Source organism: Diabrotica virgifera, chromosome 9 (genome assembly GCF_917563875.1).
Source record: "Diabrotica virgifera virgifera chromosome 9, PGI_DIABVI_V3a".
In the NCBI taxonomy this organism is placed as follows: domain Eukaryota; kingdom Metazoa; phylum Arthropoda; class Insecta; order Coleoptera; family Chrysomelidae; genus Diabrotica; species Diabrotica virgifera.
The window spans coordinates 39,641,707-39,664,647 of NC_065451.1; the positions used below are offsets into that span (position 1 = coordinate 39,641,707).

General features: G+C 32.8%; 1 protein-coding gene and 1 long non-coding RNA gene across 3 annotated transcripts in view; one reads left to right on the top strand and one right to left on the bottom strand.

The window, feature by feature from the left end:
- The window catches only part of LOC114332828 (lipase 3-like), a 49,705-nt gene extending 34,966 nt beyond the window's left edge, over positions 1–14,739 (top strand). For both annotated transcript variants that reach the window (XM_050662304.1, XM_050662305.1), the window contains 3 exons: positions 5,337–5,421; positions 9,978–10,120; positions 14,345–14,739. In XM_050662304.1, the coding sequence (XP_050518261.1) occupies positions 5,337–5,421; positions 9,978–10,120; positions 14,345–14,512 (396 nt within the window). In that variant the 3' untranslated portion in view covers positions 14,513–14,739. The remainder of the gene's footprint in view (positions 1–5,336; positions 5,422–9,977; positions 10,121–14,344) is intronic.
- A 2,909-nt stretch (positions 14,740–17,648) lies between these two features.
- On the bottom strand, positions 17,649–21,482 carry LOC126892663 (uncharacterized). The gene is made up of 2 exons (XR_007700957.1): positions 17,860–21,482; positions 17,649–17,783 (listed from the first exon to the last, which is right to left on the bottom strand). It is a non-coding gene; the product is annotated as an uncharacterized LOC126892663 (long non-coding RNA).
- Positions 21,483–22,941: the final 1,459 nt, after the last annotated feature.

Here is a 22,941-nt window from a genome sequence, read left to right on the forward strand (position 1 = left end):
TCGCCGTTTCGCCGTCGAGTCATTTCGCCGTCGCCGTTTCGCCGTCGAGCCATTTCGCCGTCGCCATTTCGTTGTTAGCATTCGTACGTATAATTTCGGGATGATCATTACATACTTGTATATAAGTTTTGAATGGTTTCCGAACGATTATATACTATCACTTTTGCATAATGAAGTTTTTTATTTTTAATACAGTAAAAACAATTGAAATTGAAATACCTTTTCTCAATATTAAGATTAGTCCGAAACTTCAATGCCGATGGAGATATTTTAGAATATCTTAGAGGACTTGCCCATAATTATGAAATGTAACTTTTTAAATATTTTTAATACTGTAAATATTTTATTTTTCAGACGAAAACAATGTATAGTTGAATACGAAAATATAACTTGGTTTTACGTGGTTTTACTAGCAACATCAGCATTTTATTTACACTGACATTTAGTATAAAAAAGTTAGTATGTTGTTATCACGTTCTTGTAAACTTAACCAATGCAGGGATGCAGACGAAGAAACGGCCGACGGCGAACTGGCTCGACGGCGAAATGGCGACGGCGAAACGGCGACGGTGAAACGTCCCAGTCCGGTGTTAAGAAGGATTGTAATAAATTATAATATGTACAGGGCCCCCGCTACCATATGTGCAAAGTATGCAATGCACACGGGCGCCATCCTTTAGGGGCGCCAAAACCCAGGGAAAAAAATTGCAAAAGATTTGAAAAAAAAAAAACAAACAAAAAGAAACAAAAATTAATTTTAAAATAAAAGTTGAGAAATTAAATATGATTACGTATAAATAGAAGAAAAACATGAGAAAAACAATACTTCGGCCATATAATAATTAGAGGACCTATATTCCATCTACTTCGCCTTATAATACAAGAAAAAGTGGAGGGAAAGAGATGGATTCGTCGAAATTAACTTTCATGGTTGTGAAATATTAGATAAAAAAGACGAAGATCACACAAAATTTTATTAGTAGGTATATCACCCAGTTACTGCCGATTCCTATATGCAAGACCATGTCGGAAGTCAGGAATTGTAATTTATTTTGTTATGATTTTATTACGTTTGTTTCATTTTGATATTTTAGTCTACAAAAATAATAGTCCATTTACTCACGGTTTTTGCTGTGAATTTTAAAGAACCGCTTGGATTGATATGAAATATACATTGGCATACACTTAATACACATAGCTAACAAGTCAAAGAAAAAAAGTGATATTGTGCCGATGTGTGCTTTTGCAGCGGGGGTGGATTCCACCCCTTCTCGGGGGTGAAAAACATACGTTCAAAATAAGCCTGGAATTGGATAAACTGCGTAATTCAAAGGAACTTTGTTTCTATTTTTTTTTTACTTTAATACTTTTCGAGATATTTGCGAGGGAATATGTTAATTTTTAACAAAAACCCTCTTTTTATCGTAAAAAATTAAGTATTTTATCGAAAAAAATGCTCTTATCAAAAAAATAGCTTACAAAAAGTTTAAAAAATGGCTGGCATATGAAGTCTGTAAACCCAGTAGAAGCACAGTGGTAGCTAATGAAAAGTAGGTTCTTATTCTGCAAATTCCAAATCGAATATTTCAACGTGAAATAACCAAAAAATGAATTTTCGGGGAAAGCTCATTAAAACTTCTTTAAAGTGTTTAAAACAAGCTTTATATTTGTTCTTTAAAAAAGTTTCTTGCATCAAAAGTAAGTAAGTTATGCTCAAAATAAAGTTGGGTCCTTTTTTTGATAAAAGAAATCTTTTGGACAATTTTTTTTTTATCTTGAAAAAATTGCTTTTTTTTAAATAGGTTAAAAATTATTGGTGATACCAAAAATCTCAAGCAGTAAAAAATGTAGGTTTTTCTATTCTGAATTTTAACTATTTAGAATGGGAAATAAGCCACAATATTATTAAAAAATGATTTTTATTAACGTTTCGACGCCCAAATCGGGTGCCGTTGTCAAAATACAAAATACTATTAATATAAACAAAAATGTTGTTGCTTAGTAAAAAAATTCTTCTAATAATTTATTTAATTTGACTCATTTATATCGGCAATTCAGATACATATGATACATTTTAAAGTAGAAGACTTTAAAATGATATTGCCAATATCCATGAGTTGCGTTCCTGGGACGACTTTACTGAAAGATAGTTCATTCGATTACATGAAATCAACCCCAACTCAAGAATATCCGTCACAAAAAAATCATAGCATGTGATCTGTCTTTAAAAAGACAACCACATGCAACGGTGACATTAAAATTCTCACGTTAGAGATCTCATAGTAAATCACGAGGGAAAACCAGGAAAAACCTCGTGATACTATCCCGACATCGTAAGTATTTGGTCTTACATTTAATTTACTCTCAAAATTAATACCAAATTCTGACTTTACTATAATTTTGTTTAAATTATAAATAATATCAATAATACATGGGTATATAAGTAATACTAAAATATAAAATATGTACTAACTCGACTATTGACTTACTAATTGTGGTATTTTCTTTCTATTGACTTCCTCTTTCAGTATGGGTATCCACATCCTACTGCATTCCACCGAGGAATTTGCGACACAATTGGTTTCGTTTGGCATAATTAGAGCCGCTTCTTTGATTTTTCTCTTTTTACTATCTGTTTCTTTCAGGACTATACTTGAATCTCTCCACTGAACTCTATGTTCATTATCCCATGCGTGTTGACATATTTGAGATCTATCAAATTCTCTATTTTTAATATAAGATTGATGTTCACTTATTCTAACGTTTAATGGTCTTGATGTTTCACCTATATAAAACTGTTCGCATTCACAAGGTATTTTATAAATACAATTCTTTGTCCTTTCTTGTTCATTGTTAGGTTTAGTTTTAGATAGAATAGATCTCAATGCTTATTTCGCATTCTAAATAGTTGAAATTGTAAAAATGCCACAAGAAAATAGCTTCAGAACAACATCTATTCTGAATATTTTGGATTCTTTGTTTTCCTGTAAAACAAAAATTTGTTAAGATATGGCTGTTCAAAATTTGCATACACCCGTGATTAACGACTCGTTAAAGCTCTTTTAACTAGAACAGCCTTTTCAAAAAAAAGCACTTTGAACCGATGAAACTTAAGATCAATATAAACAATACATAAGTAACTTGTAGTGAAGCGGTAACGAATAATTTCATTTGGGACATTTGGGACGCTAATTAGGGGGCGATTTTCACGATTTTTTTATCAAAAAAAGGACCATCATTATTTTTAGCGTAACTTACTTAATTTTGAAGTTAGAAACTTAAAAAACAAAAAAAAATTATGTTACACTTTCACTTTCTTATAAGCCTGTAAGAACATTTTGTTCGATAAAATACTTACTGAACTTACTGAAAAAACTCTATAGAACAAAAGTTGCTTAAAATTAGTCATTTTATCTAATTCCTTTTTTGAACGTTTCTATGTTTTTTTACCACCAAGAAGGGGTGAAACTCACATCCAGGGCAAAAGCACACATCCGCACAATATCACTTTTTTTATTTGACATGTTAGGTCTGTGTATGCCAAATTCCATGTCAATGAAAGCAATTCTTTAAAATTCGGAGGTTTTGCAATGTTTTACCGTGAGTGACTGGACTATATTAAGTATGACTTCTAAAGTTCAGTTTTTTGCTTTATTTCAAGAACCTACCTACATCCTACCTTCAAAAAATAAATAGAAAAACATGATCCAAAATGCCTTAAGGGGCGCCAAAATCCTTTTTTGCACACAGGCGCCAGTTACCCTTACGGGGGCTCTGAATATGTATTATTGATACCCAGACTTTTAAGTTTCTGAAGTAGTATTGAATGGTTAATTTTATCGAAAGCCTTCGAGAAGTCCGTGTATACCACGTCAACTTGTCCTCTATCGTCTAAATTTTCACATAGATAGTGCACATTTTATCTTATACCGGGTGGTGAATCGTAAAAAGGGCCATAGGAAACTCAATGTAAAATTCTGAATTGTTGAATTCCTCCTTCCCTAATTACTTTACATCAAAAGTCATAAGAGAATACTTGTAGAGAATTAAAATCTGTATTAAAATCAAAAGTTAAAATTGTTCTAAGATTTAAATGCATTCCAAAATTTTGAAAAATATGATACATTTGCCACAATAGGTATGCGTGTAAAAGTAAGGCCACACGTTACTATTTAACTGACAGTGCTCATACCATTGACTGAATAAAAAAATCCTTATTATTAATCCTTTCTCCGCAACTGAGGGTATCTTATCAACTGTATTGTTTTTAAACAATAGATGATAAAATAAAAATATTGACAATTCAAAAATGTGAACATTATTGCATTGTGCCTAAGTTTGGGCTGAAAACTAAAATGTATTACATTTTTACAAAATTTTGGAATATGTTTAATTACGTAGACCAATTTTAACAGTTATTTCCAATACAGATTTCAATCCTCTACAAATCCTGAGAAAACCTTCAATCCTTTTTTTCGAATCCTGAGAAAACTAATAAATATTTTTGAAAAATTTAAACTCAGAATGAAAGCCTACATTATTACCGAGGGCTGAAAGTCCCTGAAAACTTCTATAATGTTTATTTTAATAAGTTACAGGGCTGAAAATAAAAGAGAAGTGTGATATTTAATTTCAAATATTTCATTCAATAGAATCTGCTTGTTGATTCTAAGGGGCTTTCCGCCCTCGGTAATAATGTAATCTTGCATCCTGCGTTTAAATTTTTCTAAAATACTTGGTTTCCTCAGGATTCGAAAAAAATCATATTAGGATCAAATGACAGTAAACTCTCGTGACGTAATCTCACCCTTAATGTTCATTGGTTAGTCGATTTAGGCAACCGTAGTAATGTCTAAGAACCGTGGGTATGTATACTGTAATGACTGTACCTGTACATATAGGGCTTTTCATCGATTGTCATTTGTTTCGAGGTTCTGTCATGTGTCACATAATATTAATATATCTACGTCATACGTCTTTGGTTTGTATTATCGTATATACCAATAACGTATGTCGTAGATATATTAATATTATGTGACACATGACAGAAGCTCGAAACAAATGACTGTAAATGAAAAGCCCTATACCTCTTATGTATAAGGAAAATCAGACTGTTTTATTAATTTCTCGAGAAATTTGTTGTAGCTCTTTAATATACAAGTTGCTTGACAGTAAATATACGTAGAATAGTCCAACAGAACTTATTTAGCAATACAAAGTATAAAACCTTCCAAAAAAGAAAAAAACATACTTAAAAAACAGAATAACAATAAAATATAAAATATTCTGTCTGTTAGTTTATGCAGGTACTAATTAATCTTTGTTATAAACTGTAGAAAAATGTTCAAGTGCTTCTTCAGACTTTTCCTGCCGGATGTTCAGTGAAGGAATTATTACATTATTTTCAAATTATACATTCAGGTAAGTTTTAAAGCAATATATGTTTTAATAATGCTCTTCAGAGCATAGGCGCAAATATTTCACGGCTATCCCTACTTTTTCTTTCTTTACACGGAAATTACGTGTAGTAAAATTCTCACTGTAATGGAGGTGTAAGCATTGGTTGACAATGAAATTGTCATCATAAAATTAGATATGGCTTTTGAATGTTGTTGGATAACCGTTACTTGTGTACTCGCTTAATTTATTAATTCAGTTACCTAATTACTATGATTATTTTTTCACTAACAATGTATTCAGTGATTACAATAATTTATATATTATACAATAAAAACTAATAATCGGGAAAAGAGAAAAAGTGATTATTTTAATAATATATTGTTACTATGGAACGCTTAGATAAATTTTGAACATCTTTACCAACAAAATACTTGGATCACAGAAAATATCCTGGTGTATTCTCTGCTTGGATCTTCCATAAATAATAAACAATAAATAACGCTTTACACTACTCAATATTATTTAATAAACAACTCAAAGTATTCCTGAAGCTGTGTGTCTTGTTTGTCACTGTTTTGTCATCATATTCTGTTCGACTAAGTGCGTTGTATGACAAAAATAGCGAATGTTCGATTTGTAAAATATCATCACCGACATGGTGTTCATTTTTTTTTTCGAATCCTGAAGAAACTAATAAATATTTTTGAAAAATTTAAAAGCAGAATGAAAGCCTACATTATTACCCAGGGCCGAAAGTCCCTTATAATAAATAAAAAGGTTCTTTTGAATGAGATAATTGAAATTACATATCACACTAAATTTTCTCTTTTTTTCACCTCTGTAACTTATTTAATAAATATTATAGCAATCCACAAGGAAGAACTTCCTGTAGTTGGCTGTATACCATTAATTACAAGTGAAATTTAATAAAAAATGTTCTTTTTTGTAAAAGGTATATTAGTTTAAAAACCATAAAGGGCTACAAACATATAAACAAAACGTTTTTGCTCTATAACAAGAGCATCATCAGTGTTACAAGAACATAGTGAGCCAACCAAAAAATACAAAGGTCAAAGCCTTTCAAAAAACAGACAAAAGTCTTATATAAATTAACACATCGAAAAATCCAAAGGATGGATAAAATTCCTGTTTATATGGATGTTATAAGAGGTGGCAGGCAACTAACCACCTCTGAGTTACCTGCCACCTCTTATACCATAATGACCTAGTTACCTTTTGACCCACTTAACACGTGTGGGAGTCATATGTTGCCCTAGGGCCGTATCCTTAGGAATTTTATCCATCCTTTGGATTTTTCGATGTGTTAATTTATTTAAGAGTTTTGTCTGTTTTTTGAAAGGCTTTGACCTTTATATTTTTTGGTTGGCTCACCATGTTCTTGTAACACTGATGATGCTCTTGTTACAGAGCGAAAACGTTTTGTTTATATGTTTGTAGCCCTTTAGGGCTTTTTAAACTAATATACCTTTTACCAAGAAGAAATTTTTTTATTAAATTTCACTTTTAAATATTATAGCAGTTTTCAGGGACTTTCGACCCTCGGTAATAACGTAATATTTCATTCTACGTTTAAATGTTTCAAAAATACTTATTAGTTTTCTCAGGATTCGAAAAAAATGAATGCATTTAAATAGCATTGGAGCCGAAATTTTGCGTCTATCCCCTTAACATACTTAAAATTTTAAGCATTGTATTATTTTGACTAATATGTACCTATAGTCCAAGAGCCCGTGGCCGCTAGGCATTCCATATTTACTAAATGTTGTTCTGAAGCTATTGTATATACTAAATATTTACTAAAAGCTGAAAGTTTCTCTGCTCATGTCCTAAACACAGGTAAAAACGATCAGCGATTAGGTAGCTTGGATCGTGGTTACTTGAAAAGGGCGGCGATGAATCGTCCTAGACCCATAAAAAAACGAGAACTTGAGTACTTAGGTCATGTGCTGAGAGGGCAAAAAATACTCATTATTACAACTTATTATGCAAAGCAAAATCCGAAAACAGCGAAATGTGGGAAGACGAAGAATATCCCGGTTTAAGAACTTAAGGGAATTGTTCGAATTCAGTAGTGCAGAACTATTTAGAGCGGCAGTCAACAGGGTTCGCATAGTCATGATGATTTCCAACCTTCAATAGAAGATGGAACTTAAAGAAGAAGAAGAAGAAGAAGAAGAAGAAGAAGAAGAAGAAGGTGAGATGTGACTTCTCTATCATATAAAACTTACACTTTACCTCTAAAAAGCTTAATAACATTGTAATTACATTAATATTATTAGGTACATTAAGCTTTTTAGGTTATTCACTATATTTTGACCCCCCTGCAAACTGCTTTATTTACAGAATTAGAAAAAAATATTACATGCAAAAGTTATTCGATTTTTAAATTATGATTTTTTGACATATATATCATACTAGTGACGTCATCCATCTGGGCGTGATGATGACTATTTTTAAATATATTTTTATATAAAAAATCGACTATTTTTAAATGAGAATAGGGGTCGTGTGATAGCTCATTTGAAAGGGTATTCAATTCTCTATTCAGTAATATAAACATTAAGATAATTATTTATACAGGGTGTCAAAAAAAAAATTTTAATTAAATTAATTGACACAAAAAGAAGAATGTATGTAATTTATTTATTTCAAAATATCTTCTACTGCTGTTAGAAAATAGAAATAAAAGTTTATTGCACAAATAAAGATTTCTTTTTGCTTAAATTCAATATTTAAACTGCCAAGAGGCAGATGAGTGGCAGCTTGAACATTGAATTTAAGTGAAAAGTAATGTTTATTTGTTCAATTAACATTTATTTCTGTTTTCTGACAGCAGTAGAATGTATTTTGAATTAAATAAATTACATACACTCTTCTTTTTGTGTTAATTAATTTAATTAAAAAAAATTTTTTGGACACCCTGTATAAATAATTATCTTAATGTTTATATTACTGAATAGAGAATTGAAGAACCTTTCAAATGAGCTAGCACAAGACCCTTATTCTCATTTAAAAAAATATTCGATTACGTCATCACGCTTAGATGGATGACGTCACTAGTATGATATATATGTCAAAAAATCATAATTTAAAAATCGAATAACTTTTGTATTTAACATTTTTTTCTAATTCTGTAAATGAAGCAGTTTACAGGGGGGTCAAAATATAGTGAATAACCCTTTACACTGTAAGTTTCATATCATAGGGAAAGAACATATCACCTTCATTCACTAGGAAATTACAATTTTAGAAAATCTGACATACCTCCTTCTTTCACTTAGGTCTTCAAACTATACAGGGTGTTTCATTAATAATTGTCCATATAGTAACTGGAGAAACCTTAGCACAAAATACGAAGATTTAACCTAAAACGCTTAAATAAAATGTGGTTCCTTACTGAGTTACAGGGTGTTTTATCTAAATATTTAAAAACTATTTTTGCTCAGCATTTTAAAACTATTCGACGTATCCTTTACATACTTGTCAGAAAGTGCGACTACTATACACCCTACTAAATTATGATACACAACCGTTTATAGCTACTACCAGAGGCGTACGACAGGGGATAGTGAATGGTTGAACCTTCTTAAATTCTACGCCACTGAAGGAATTACTATTTTAGTGCCACTTTTAGATTCTCTAATACTTTCTACGTACATAATATACTCTTCATTAATAACGATAAAGTCATTAGTTTTCGAGATATTTGAAGTTAAATATGAAACGGCACAGTAGTTATTTTGATTAATTTACGATATGACTCATATGATTAAAATTTAAAAATTATTTATACCCAGTACCTTAAAACTATTTGGCGTATCCTTATCATACTTGGCAGAAAGTGTAGGTACTGTACACCCTACTAAATTAAGATAAACAAACGTTTCTAGCTACTACCAGAGGCGTACGACAGGGGATAGTGGCTGGTTGACCCTTCCCAAATTCTACGTCACTGACGAAATTGGTATTTTAGTGTAATTTTTTGATTTTTCAATACTTTTTATGTAAATAATATACTCTTCATTCGTAACGACAAAATGATTAGTTTTCGAGATATTTCAAATTAAAAATGAAGCGACACAATACATTAATCAAAATAACCGTGTCGTTTCATTTTTAACTTCAAATATCTCGAAAATTAATGACTTTATCGTTACGAATGAAGGGTATATTATTTTCATAGAATGTATTGGAAAATCCAAAAATTGAACTAAAATAGCTATTCCGCCAGTGGCGTAGAATTTGGAAAGGGTCAACCATTCACTTTCCCCCGTCGTACGCCTCTGGTAATAGCCACAAACGTTTGATTAACATAATTTAGTAGTTTGTACAGTACCTTGCCAAGTATAAAAAGGATACGTCGAATAGTTTTAAAATTATGAGCAAAAATAGTTTTTAAATTTTTAGATAAAACACCCTGTAACTCAGTAAGGAACCACATTTTATTTAAGTGTTTTAGGTTAAATCTTCGTATTTTATGCTAAGGTTTCTCCAGTTACTATATGGACAATTATTAATGAAACACCCTGTATAGCTTAAATGTTCATGATTTTTAGGTTCATTTACCAAATATGATTACGGGGCTAAAGGAAATATGAAGAAATATGGAACATATACACCACCGTTGTATAATCTTTCTAATATATTAGCTCCTGTAAGTTTATTTGTAGCACACGGAGATAACGTAGTGCCCTGGGAAGTAAGTATTTTGAGTATAAGTTAAATAGGAAAAAAATGAAAATGTAAAATCCCAGTGGTTGGCTGTATCATCATCATCAATGGTGCTACAACCCTATAAAAGAGCCTCGACCTTCCCAATTCTATTACGCCCGTCAGTCTTATCCATTGCCAACCGTTGCCAGTTTGCTGCGCCTATTTTTCTGCCATCCTCATCTACACCATCCTTCCATCTGAGTTTTGGCCTACCCTTATTTATAATTCCCACAGGTTATGACATGAGGATTCTTCTAGGAGGGTTGTTCTGATGTGATCTTGCCTGATATCATACCCATCTTAGTTTTTTCTATTTTTATAAGAGATACTACGTCTTTACCATCAATTATATGTTTACATCTACGGTATATCTCGTAGTTGTATCTCCTCCTTCAAACACAATTTTCACATATGCCACCAAATATTCCTCTCAAGATCCTTCGTTCAAATATAAGCAGAAGGTTTTCATCTGCTTTGGAGATGGTCCATGTCTCCGATCCATATGTCAGCACTGGTTGTGTAAGGGTTTTGTATAGTGTTATTTTTGTTTTTTGGCTTAAGTTTCTCCTTTTCATATCTCTACTCAGTCAAAAATAGCAATTGCTTGTTAGGATTATCCTTCGCTTGATTTCTTCTGTCATGATGTTCTCTTTAGTGATCAGTGAGCCTAAGTATGTGAATTTGTCCACCACTTCAAAGGTAGAGTTATCAACCGTAAATTGGTAACCGATGTTTCTGGTCCTATTGTTGCGTGTTGATGCCACCATCTTAGTTTTCTCCTCATTTACTTCTTCTTTTTGTATAGACATGACTCTGTCTGTTTTTTCAATGTGCCTCTAGTAAGTTGTCGTTCCATCGTTTTCGTGGTCTTCCCACTGATCGTCTTCCTATTGGGGAACCGTCTCTCGCTGTCCTGACTATCCTATTTGTTGTTCATTCGGCTTATGTGATATTCTATTCTTCTGTTTCTTACCCAGTAATTAATGTTATCCACCTTGCATATCCGTCGTATATATGTACTTCTAGCTCTGTTCCATACATTCTTACCATCGATTTTTCGAAGGGTGTTCATCTCCGCTGTTTCGAGCAATCTTTTTTCCTGTCTGTGTCGGTTCGTGTTTCTTGTCGCGTATGTCATTATTGGTCTGATGACTGTTTTGTAAATTCTGCCTTTCATTTCTTTTCCGATATTTTTATTTCTCCATATTGTGTCATTCAGGCAACCTGCGACTCTGTTTGCTCTATTCACTTGATCTTCCACTTCTGTTTCGAGCCTTCCGTAGCTATTGTGCGTCCCACCTTGACTTTACAGTACAGGTTCTTATGACCAACAGTGATGCCAAATTTTATCAGAAACAGGTTTTAAGCAAACATACTTTTTTCTATAGCATAACTGTTGATAACTTAGGAATTAATATTATTGACATTCTGTGGCTGTCAGGGGTTCTAAAACATTTTTCTTTTCGAAAAATACGTTTGTGAACAAAATAAAAATAATTTTGTATAAAACATTTATATAATAATTTATTCAAGCGCATAAATTTGTTAAACCTTAGTAAATACGTAGGTACTTACAGAAATAATTAAAATACATTTAAACTATATATTTTAGCTTCTTTCTATAATCCCGTCTTCCTCACTTTCACTGCCACTGTCGTAGGATATAAACTCATTAAAATGACATTAATTTCATCTTGGAAATCAGTCATTAAGAATAACAATAAACTGTAATTGGGATCCAAATTTTCCAAATAAGCAATGAGTTACTCAATACAATGTTATCAGTAATAATTTTAGGCTTATTTAATATTCTTTGTTATAATTTAATTTAGGTGAACTGACCATCAACAATAATTATACTTTATTTATTGTCAACTGTAGGACCTGGTAGGACAATATAAAACTTTACTTAAACTTGACTGACAATCTATTTTATATTTTTCTTGACATTACTTCAGAACTGTCTATACTGTCAATACATAAATTAACAACCGTAGAACAACATCCACTTTTAATGTTGAATATTCTAACATTCTTAACCAAAAACAGTTATTACGCATATCGATTATAAAATTGCTAATTACTTTTCGAAACACTCACAAACAAACAATGAAAAATATTGTTTTACTTGACTGTAGTGGGTTAGTTTTAATTTAACATTTTTAGGGGCCTACATTTTTAGGACCTTGGTAATGTCCGATTAAAAATTCTTTTGAAGAAAATCGGCATCGCCGCGCTAAAAACTCCCATAACGATTGTATTGCCGTATGTTCGTGTACTGTAAAGTCAAGGTGGGACAGACTATAGATAGTGTGATGCCTAAGTATTTAAACTTCATCACTTGTTCTATTATCTGACCTTCCAGATCCAATTTACATCTTATTGGATCTGCTGTTATAACCATGCATTTTGTCTTTTTTGAGGAAATTAACATGTTAAATTTTCTGGCGGTTATGTTAAATTGGTGCAACATAGGTTGTAAATCATCCTCACTTTGAGAGATTAGTATTGCATCGTCTGCATAGCATATTATTTTAAGTTTTTCTCATTTACTCATTTACTTGCAGGCCCATATTTTTTTAGGCATTTGTGAAGGTGGTATACATTTCTTCTACCTTGCGTGTTGTGCAGGTAACTAGGTCCACATCACCTCATATGCCAAAATTTGGGATGATTTATTAAAAATATTTCCTCTGTCGTCTGTATACCATAGTTGAAACAAACTTACAATGAAGTAAAAAACTTCTTATGTATAACCGTTTTTTTGTTAAGAAACTTAAAAAATCATCAAAATGGATTATAAATCTTCAAAACGTTTTCGATCCAGTCGGACCATCATCAGTGAAATATCTTGAAAATACCTAGTTGAAACAGTTAGGTATACCACTGCCTGGGGTAATTACGGGGTGGATCGAGTAGCTCTACGTTTACCACAGCCGTCCCAAGCCCGGATAAAATGTGTTGGATGATTATCGAGGTTAGCAATCTACCAATCATCAAAAATATTACTGCTCGAAAAAACAATGAGAAGCCTCTGAACCGGATTGACAATATGAGGATAATTGAAGACAATCAGACGTTGGCCGTCATCATGTTTATGAGTTCTTGAAACCATTCTCTATCGGCTGCTGCGCAAAATAATTCTTCTACTGTGGGACCACACCATTGTCCAATATTACGCAACCATGAAAGTTTCTTTCGGCCAATCCATCTCTTTCCCTCCACTTTTCCTTGTATTATTAGTCGAAGTAGATGGTATATAAGTCCTCTTATATGGCCGAACTATTCTGTTTTATCTTCTTTATAATTATAAAGGTATTGTCCTTTTCATGAGCATTTTTCAGTGCGTAACAAATGATAGGAAAAAGGGTAAGTCCGTGATAATACACATTTATGACATTTATTCTGACATGACATTTTAGTTAAATCTGACAGTTGTCACATTTTATTTTCAATTTGGATTAAAAACAAATCAAATGTGTTTCTTGCATTTATAAAATGGTATTTTCTTTGACTTGTATAGTCTTATAAATTATACAGATTATATTTGTAATATTATTATCTAATTAAAAAAAAATATTTTTTTTATTATGGCGGCATCTATCGACAACTAGAATAACTAGAATATATGTTATAAATGTCACCGACGAAATGTAATCACCGACGTGCCTTTTATTCTGTCACATACAATTTAATGCGTTAGAAAGAAATCGAAAAACTGTGACGCACTGAAAGATGATCATGAGAAAAAGAATATACCACTGCCATTAAACATTATAATGTTTATGTTTATTCTAACTACATATTACTTTAGTTTAATTTCTAATAAAAATATTTTTTCTACAACCGTGTTAAAAATGCAATTTTTAGCACTCCATACGAGCGTTAAAAATGCTACTTTAAGGCACTAAGGCTTTAAAAAATTTTTAAGGCACTGCAGTTGGTATTGACCGAATATGCAATTTTGATGTAATGTCAAAAAAATATAAAATTGGAATGTCAGTCAAGTTCAAGTAAAAGTTTTTGTAGATATTGTCCTGTATTTACGTTTGTAGAAAAAATATTGGATGATATGCGTGTTAAAAAGTACATTTTTAAGGCACTCATGTGAATTGCAGAACTCGCTTTCGCTCATTCTGCAAACTTTCACATGCGTGCCTTAAACGTGTACTTTTAACACTTATATCATAAATAACTATTATATTTTCAGGGAGTACGTGATTTTATCACCATGTTACCAAATATTGACTCCGTATTTGACATTCCAATAGAATCGTTTAACCATGTGGACTACATTTTCAGTAACATTACCACACAATACGTCAATGAACCAGTTTACCAATTGTTTATGAAACATTTACAGAATAAAAAGACTTAAATACTTATAATTGATATTTCTAAAATACCTAATGCCTTATACAGCAGAGTTCCGCTAATCCGAACTTCGGTAATCCGAAAATCCGCTTAAACCGAATCAGAATTTGGTAATAGATTTGAGGAAAATAAATGTGCGGTGACTCTAAGAACCTCTACTTTATAATATATCTAAAAATGACAATAAAATATTATTTCAAGTACTGAACTGTAATAAACCTTTTTAAATTTTTCTTTTTTTTTTTTGAAAAAATCAGTTAAATTTCTTTGCTTTAATGAAAAATTCCTCTCCCTCGAAGCTAAATTACGCCAGCGTCTCAAAAACATGGTATCCACTGGCGTGGCGTCGGGGTTTTGCTCTATACGTAGCGTAGCGCTAGATCAAATGCAGCCGCAGTGTCTGCGTTGGTTATCCTCTGTTCGCTGTCGACATTTTCTTCCCCATCACTTTCATTAGAGGGTTTTGAGGGTTCTTCTCTAACCATTTCAATGATTTGCTGATATATCTCGTGGCCATCATCACCAGCTCGCACCCATTCTCCTACCATTTTTCGTACCAATATCATTGTTCGCCTCTTCACAGCCAGGAATATTTTGCACAAGGTCCCTTAATACTAACACATTGGTTTCTCTTCAGCCTCTAGATCTGGCATTTCTTCGTAGGTAAGGCTTGGCGAATTTTTTTTTTCTATGAATTTCTTATAACTTTCTCATTCACAAATTCCCAAGTCTCTGCTACTCAGTAAATGATGGCTTTTATATTTATTTGAGTTTTTCTAATAGTGGCAGTAATTTATCTTCATCACTGATTAGTCGCCTGAAGAGCTGCTTTCTGTATAACAATTTCATGTGTTGCAAAACGTGCTGATCTATTGGCTGTATCAGCAGGGTAACATTTGGTAGTAGGAAACTAGTTGTACTTAATGATAGGCGTATTATTTATGTTATTCTTTATTAAAAGAGTGTTTTAAGAAAATTTGTTTAATTCGAAAAAGTGGGAAGACCATGAAAACGATGGAATGACAACTTACTGGAGGCACATTGAAAAACAGACAGTCATGTCTACACAAAAAGAAGAAGAAGAAGAAGAAGAAGACATATACAGAGTGGAACGCACTTATGGAATAAAATGATTTCTATCAATTTTTTAAAAAAATATAAAAAACGCTGAGACCCATCAATTTTTATGCATAAATGTGCGCTTTTTAAACATTTTAAATATACAGGGTGATTTACGCAAGTCTAGTATAGTCCAAAAGCTTTATTTTTAATGGAACACCCTGCATATTTTTTTGGGGTAATGAACACTTTGTTACTAAAAAAAAACAGTAAATCCTGTATAAAAGGTATATTTAAAAAAAATGTGAATTTGATGTGGCCTTTTTGAGGTTTTTTTTAATATACCTTTTATACAGGATTTACTGTTTTTTGTATCACATGGTATACAGCCAACTACAGGAAAACTTTTTCCTTGTGAATTTTGTTACTATCTACTGAGTTCCCCTACAAAAATACATTATAGCACATGTGACTGTAAGCAAAGCTACTAGTACGTGTAGTCTGATAAGTACTTAGCCTACAAAAGGAAAATTTTGGAAAAGTGGTAATTTATTTTTCTACAGTCTCCTTTTAGCTTTTAGCTTTAGCTTTTACACTTGACCCAGCGATGCTCCAACTTCTTTAACCCGTCTGAAAATATCTTTTCTCGAGGTCTGCAAAATAGGCTTCCGTGGCGGCGATAACCCTCTCATTCGACTTAAATTTCTGCCCAGCGAGTATCTTTTGCAAGTTTGGAAACAAATAGTAGTCACACGGGGCCAAATCTGGATAATAGGGTGGATGGGGCAACAGTTCGTAGCCCAATTCGACCAATTTGGCCATGGCGACGGCGGATGTGTGAGTCGGTGCGTTATCATGGTGGAAGAGCACTTGTTTCTTTGCCAAATGGGGTCGTTTTTTCTTCAATTCGGCGTCGAATCGGCCCAATAATTCGGCATAATAGGGCCCTGTGATCGTTTTTCCCTTCTCTAAGTAGTCGATGTAGATCACACCTTGTGAATCCCAGAAAATGCTGGCCATCACCTTTCCGGCCGATTGGACAGTCTTCGCCTTCTTCGGAGCACGTTCGCCGGGTGCTGTCCACTCTTTCGACTGCTTCTTGGTTTCTGGTGTATACCAGTGAATCCATGTTTCATCGACGGTTATGAAACCACGTAAAAACTCCTTTGGATAACACTTAAATAGCGTCAAACACTGCTCTGAAGTGGTCTCACGGTTGCGATTATTGTCTGAAGTGAGCAAACGCGGCACCCATCGCGCCGACAGCTTTCTCATGCCCAAAATTTCATGCAGGATATGACCTACGCGGTCTTTTGAGATGCCTACTGTGTCAGCTATCTCGCGCACCTTCAGTCGGCGGTCTGCCAATACCAGATCGTGAATTTTTGTCACGTTATTCTCTGTGGTAGCCATTTTCGGGGCACCTACGAGTGGCTTATCAAAAACTGACGTTCGTCCACGTTGAAACTCATTAAACCAATTTTTGACAATTGCCATCGAAGGGGAAGAGTGACCGTACACAGCATCCAAGCGCTCTTTGATTTCGCTGCGTGATTTCCCTTCCAAAAACAAGAATCGGATCACCGACCGATATTGCTCTTTTTCCATTTTATTAAAATCCGCGGACACCCTGACTTTCACACGCAATCACAACAATTTCGATTTGGCTGAAATTTTGACATTAGTCGTCTACGAAAACGCATTCATTAAATGACAGTACACTTCATTTCGATAGTGGCGCCATCGGGCGGAGAGGCTAAGTACTTATCGGACTGCCCTAGTATCATAGAAAAAAGTGTTGTGTGATTTGGTAGAATGCGATCTTACCCTTCAAAAAATATGTCACGTATTTCAGAACCTCTTTAATTGGAAGGATACTACAAATCTGGCCTCCACATAAGTGGTCTGTAACTTCTACATGATAGGTGTGAAATTTTAAACATTCTTGCTGTTGATTGGATAGGAAGAGTGGCATAATCTAGCTTCCATGCTAGGTACATCATAGCCTCCATCCATACGGTACTTCCAATATTTAATATTTTATTTATTCAAGTGGACAATAAAAGTAAAACACAAACAACTTTTGTTTCTTACTTATTTATTTAAACAATAATATGACATTTTACATAGAAATATGAGTAATTTGGATTAAATAAATGTTTACTTGTCGAATTTTTCCACCGTCTGCACACAACAGCTGAACGGAGCCATTAGACCTAACAACAAAACGTGAAATAAAATGTGTATTTTAAAACTGTTGGATAAACAGTACCTACAATCAGAAAAACTTACCTTTAAAAAGGTACTAGGTAAAAAACACGACTGAATATCAGATTTTTATGGTGACACCCAAGTAGCAATTTTTCGACGCATTGGTTGTCAGTACAAACAAATGCACTGTATATAACGTTGCCCGAGAGCATTTTAAGTTGTTTCGGCCAACGTCCCCTATCCCGACTGACATTGCGATGTTACAACTTTAAGTAATACCTTTAGTTACACGGGCAACTAATTTATTACCATTGTGACAACTACATATCACAGTTCAGTTTTTTCAACAATCGCAACGACTTAAAAACGTTATAATGCTAAACTAATTTACGCCCTGGCCGACTCTGAAGTTGTCTGTCACGACCCTAGGTGTTGTTCTAGGTGTGTGACACCTTTGCGGCAACTTCAGAAGGAGAAAAAGAATTTACTTTATAACCTTATTTTTTTCTTATTATTATATGTTTTATTTTGCTGGAAATTTTCGATTTATTTAACAACCTGTTTGTTTATTTTTTTAATAGCTGGTTTCCATTCCATTGTCCACTGTTTTATCAGTAGATTTGATAACCTTAATCTTTCAATCATAAGGTTTGTTCCAACACGACCGAGAACCGTCACGAAACGGTAACGCTTCCGCGCAGTAAACAAAATCCGTCCCAACAAAAATATGATCGTCATCGGATCGTCCTTCCCACTGTTCCAACAAGAATTGTGATCTTTCGGTGACGGTTTCGTGATGATCATTTCAGTAATCGGGCAAATGCATAATGTGCTGGTTGGACTGACTTGCGCACTAGGATTTAATTCTTTAAAGTTTTTGAGACTTTGATCGACTAAAAGCACACAAGCTGTCACCAACAAAAATGACAAATATATGATTACCGTCATGGGACGATAACTGGGCGATACAATTACGAACATGCGCACAACAAACGGTACAAGTAGTTTCGTGACGGTTTCTGGACCGTCCAAAAGTTCATGTTGGAACAAACCTTTTGTATCAGCTTTGCTAGACGGGGTTGCCTGCTAGACGGGGTTGCCAGGTCAGTTTTTACTCTTTCAGTAGTTTTGCTTTCACAAAATCAGTAGATTCTTTTTAGGCCATGTAAATACAGTATACTTATACAGTAATCTGCATATCCGTCTTAACTGTCCCAAGAGGAATTCCAAAAAATTGGAAACCTAATTATTCCAAAACAACAACTGGTAATTACCATTTTTTAGCTAAAATCTACTAAATCAAAAACTAAAATATACTTAAGGATTTTTGGGATATATTTGGGATTTTTGATAATAAAAACAACAGCTAACTTAAGGGGATAGGCGCAAAATGTCGCCCGTTAAAATGTTCAATGTATTTTAAATGTTTTCATTTTTTGAGAATCCTGAGAAAACTAATAAGTATTTCGAAAAATTTAAACGCAGAAAGAAAGATTACGTTATTACCGAGGACCGAAAGTCCCTGAAAACTTCTATAATGTTTATTTTAATAAGTTACAGGGGTGAAAAAAAGACAAAATGTAGTGTCATTTTAATTCCAAATATCTCATTCAAAAGAAACGTTTTGGTTTTTCTAAATAATGCAGTCTTTCATTTTGCGTTTAAATTTTTCAAAAATACTTATTATAGTTTCCTCATGATTCGAAAAAAATGAATAGGTACATTTAACAACTAGAATATTTTGTCATCCACTAATTTTAACAGCTGCATGTCTGGATCAAATTCTTCAAACAATTGTTTCGCATTTAACATTAGAAACACGTGAACACAACATTTTGTGTTTTGCAAAGTTACATATGTTTAGATATTTTAGTTTTCCATCGTTAGCTTCTAATAGGCTCACCGAATGCCAGAACTCTTCAATAACACCTGAAATACTGCTTGCACTGTTACTTGAAATCTGCAAGTTTGTTACACAAGAATCCAGTTTCCAGTTTCATTTCTCTGTAATATTCATCATCTACGTCCTGAATCTTATTTTCGGTAATGACCTAATTATTCTGAATCTTATTTTCGGTCTTATTTTCGGATTGGGAAATTGTAACCAAATGTGTGAAAATTAATTTAGAAATGGGGTAAATACTATTAAAAAGCAAATTTTATTTTAGTCATAACAAAATGTTGAAATATAACAAAAATCTACTAAACAATATTACCTACTAGAATATTTTAAAAAATATCAAAAATCTACCAAAAAAGTAGAAATCTCCAAAATGTGGCAACGCTGTTAAGGAGAATGCTACACTTTTGACACTGGTCACATGACCTCTCTGTCACCCAATAAGAGGGTGCGTTCTAAAATGGTTGGGATAGTCAGCGCGGCCGGGCTTGGTTGGCGATTGGACTTCTAAGTTGTCTTATCGGTCTAGGGTTGGTAATAAGGTATTTTTTTAGTAATAAGGTAATATTGTTTAATGCACCATTTTGGTTTTACTTGAGATTTTTGGGATGTAAAGAAAATGAAAATACAGAATATAAAAAATGATACCTTTTTCTGATACCTTTAAAAGTACCATCAATACATTAAATTTATACAGAACATCTTTAACATAAATTTTAACTTTTATATTAAAATTTGATTTTTTTAAATTTGCATATTTTTTGTCAAAAATGTCGTAAAAAAGTAGCGCGTGTGTTTTTTAAAGGTGAAATATCCATATTTGACGGTAATCTGAGATGCGTTTATAAATTTTCAGATCAGGTAATTTTGTTTAAGTCCTTTATGTATTTATATAAATTTAAATACCTAATACGATGTCAAAATAGTTACCATTTTGGTTTTCGCATTCACCATACAGGTGTTAAAAATATAGGTAAAAAAACATAACTAGTCTGACTCCTTGAGCAACCATTACACGCGCAGGTTCTTTTTATAGTCGCTTCAGTTGTCTTATGCAACGCTTACGAAACGATGTTGCTTCATAGGAGGTTGCCTAGGCAACGTCAAGACAACTCAAAAATCGTCCACCAAATTAGTGCAGAATAGGGTCGTCTTCTAGGCAATAACAACGTTGTAACAAAACGTTGCCACGCGGTAGACAACGTTGTCGCGTCGACAAATTGCTACTTGGGCACAAACACATCACATAACCGACCATATAAAATAAGTGAACGACAACGAATGAACGAACACGAACACAGATTACAGATTCACAGATAGCGCAGGATTTGTCAAAAGTCATGTTCCACCAATCACAAGGCCGACATCAGCGCCTCTGACTAAATGGAAGGAAAATAAATACGATTACATGTTTTATATTAGAGTGAGCGGGGCATGCCTAGTATAATAAACGTTCATTAATGCCGAAATGGGTAGTGCGTTTTAATTATAGATAATAGGCCAATCAAGTTAGGTTTTTACTAGACATAACGGATAAGACGAGGTTTGATAGTTGAAATGTGTAGTATGAGATATTACAAAAAGACTACCATCTTGGGATTCATTTTCATTCAATTTTTTAGTGGAACATTTTTTAAATAAACAATCAAAACGTCAAACTTAGTTTTTTGCTCATAACTTAAAAACTTGTTTATTTAGAAAATTGACGTCCACAGGTAACTTTTTCAGAAAAAGAAGATACATCGAATGAGATGTAACGGGTGACAAAATCACTGTTTTTTAATATTGTTAATACAAATTTTATTATTTATTAAAATATGTTTTAATATACCTAAAATTGAGTGCATTATGGTGTTTGAATGGTGTGCAAAAAATGGTCCAGATCTGTTAAATAGTTTTCGCAAAATTGAATTTGTTTATAAAATTTTTTGAAAAACGAGCTAATTTCTGTGGCTGGTCCAGTTAATATAGTTGAATGTATCTCAATAATCCGGGGCTCATTTCCTTCGTTAAGATGTATACTAACAGCCTATGAAAAAAAAGTAAAAAAATACATATACGTACACAAAATTATTTGTTAATAAATAGCAGTTTTTAAGCTTATAAACAATTACAATAATTTCGTAGAAAGTACATCAAATTAAATAACAATAAAAAATACGGAAAGCTGGTTAAAATACACAACTTCTAAAAAAAATTTTGGGTCCTACGACCCTTGGGGTCAGAGATGGCCCCTTTTTTGAAAAAATCACTGTTACGTTAATTAACAACAATAAGAGCTGAAATTAACCAATCTTTTATAAGAAAAGTCAAAGTTTGTAACAAAGTTTTTAGCAAGAAAAAATGTTAAAAATTGTTTAAACAGTAATGTTATAAACAAAGAGTATTTTGCGTTTTGCGTTCCGACTAAAGTAAAAAATAGCGGGCGTAGTCGACTGACTGAATACTGGGCGCGGTTGGCGACCGGCAGCAACTCCTAAAATTACGTTATACCGACCACAAAAATCAACTATAAGGTGAATGACAAATTTTCGTCATTCCTTGTGTTTTCGAGGTCTTTGGATCCGAATATGGAGTTTATTTTTTTCTAGAATTAGTGGAACATGTTCAAAAATCAAATTTTATGCAAAAATGCGAAAAATCAATTTTGATGATTTTTCAATTTTAACTCACTGTATTTTTGGTCGTTGTAAATATTTCCTTTTGAAAATTTTACTGTGTTATCTTTGAAGCATTTAGATAACAATGAGATTTGTCCAAAATGATTAAATAACACATTAAAAGAGAAGTTGTTAATTTTTAAAAATTTTGTCGTCAGATTTCGTTTGTTTCATGTTTACTTAAAAAGTTGAGTGACAAACTTTTTAGTTTATAATTTTAATGAACACAGAAATAAAATATAATTCATGAAGAAGTTTTCCAAAAAAATTTAATTTAAATATGCAATAGGAAAATGTTATGTGACTTTATAGACGAGCGGCACACCCCAAAAAAAGCTTATTTCTCGAGATACTAATACTAATTTTGTTCATACTTTATATTTTTGATAGTGCTGAAAACGAAAATTAGGGTTGTTTTGAATTTTACGTGGGGAGCATTATCAAAATAGCAACTTTACCCTAAAAATAAAAAAAAAATCACATATTTTTGCGTTTAACTTGCTATAACTCTGTTCCATTGTAATATTTTTTTCTGAAATTTTTATAGTATATATTTCTCACCTTTCTGAAGACAATGGGACCTGCTTCAATATTTCTGTCTTG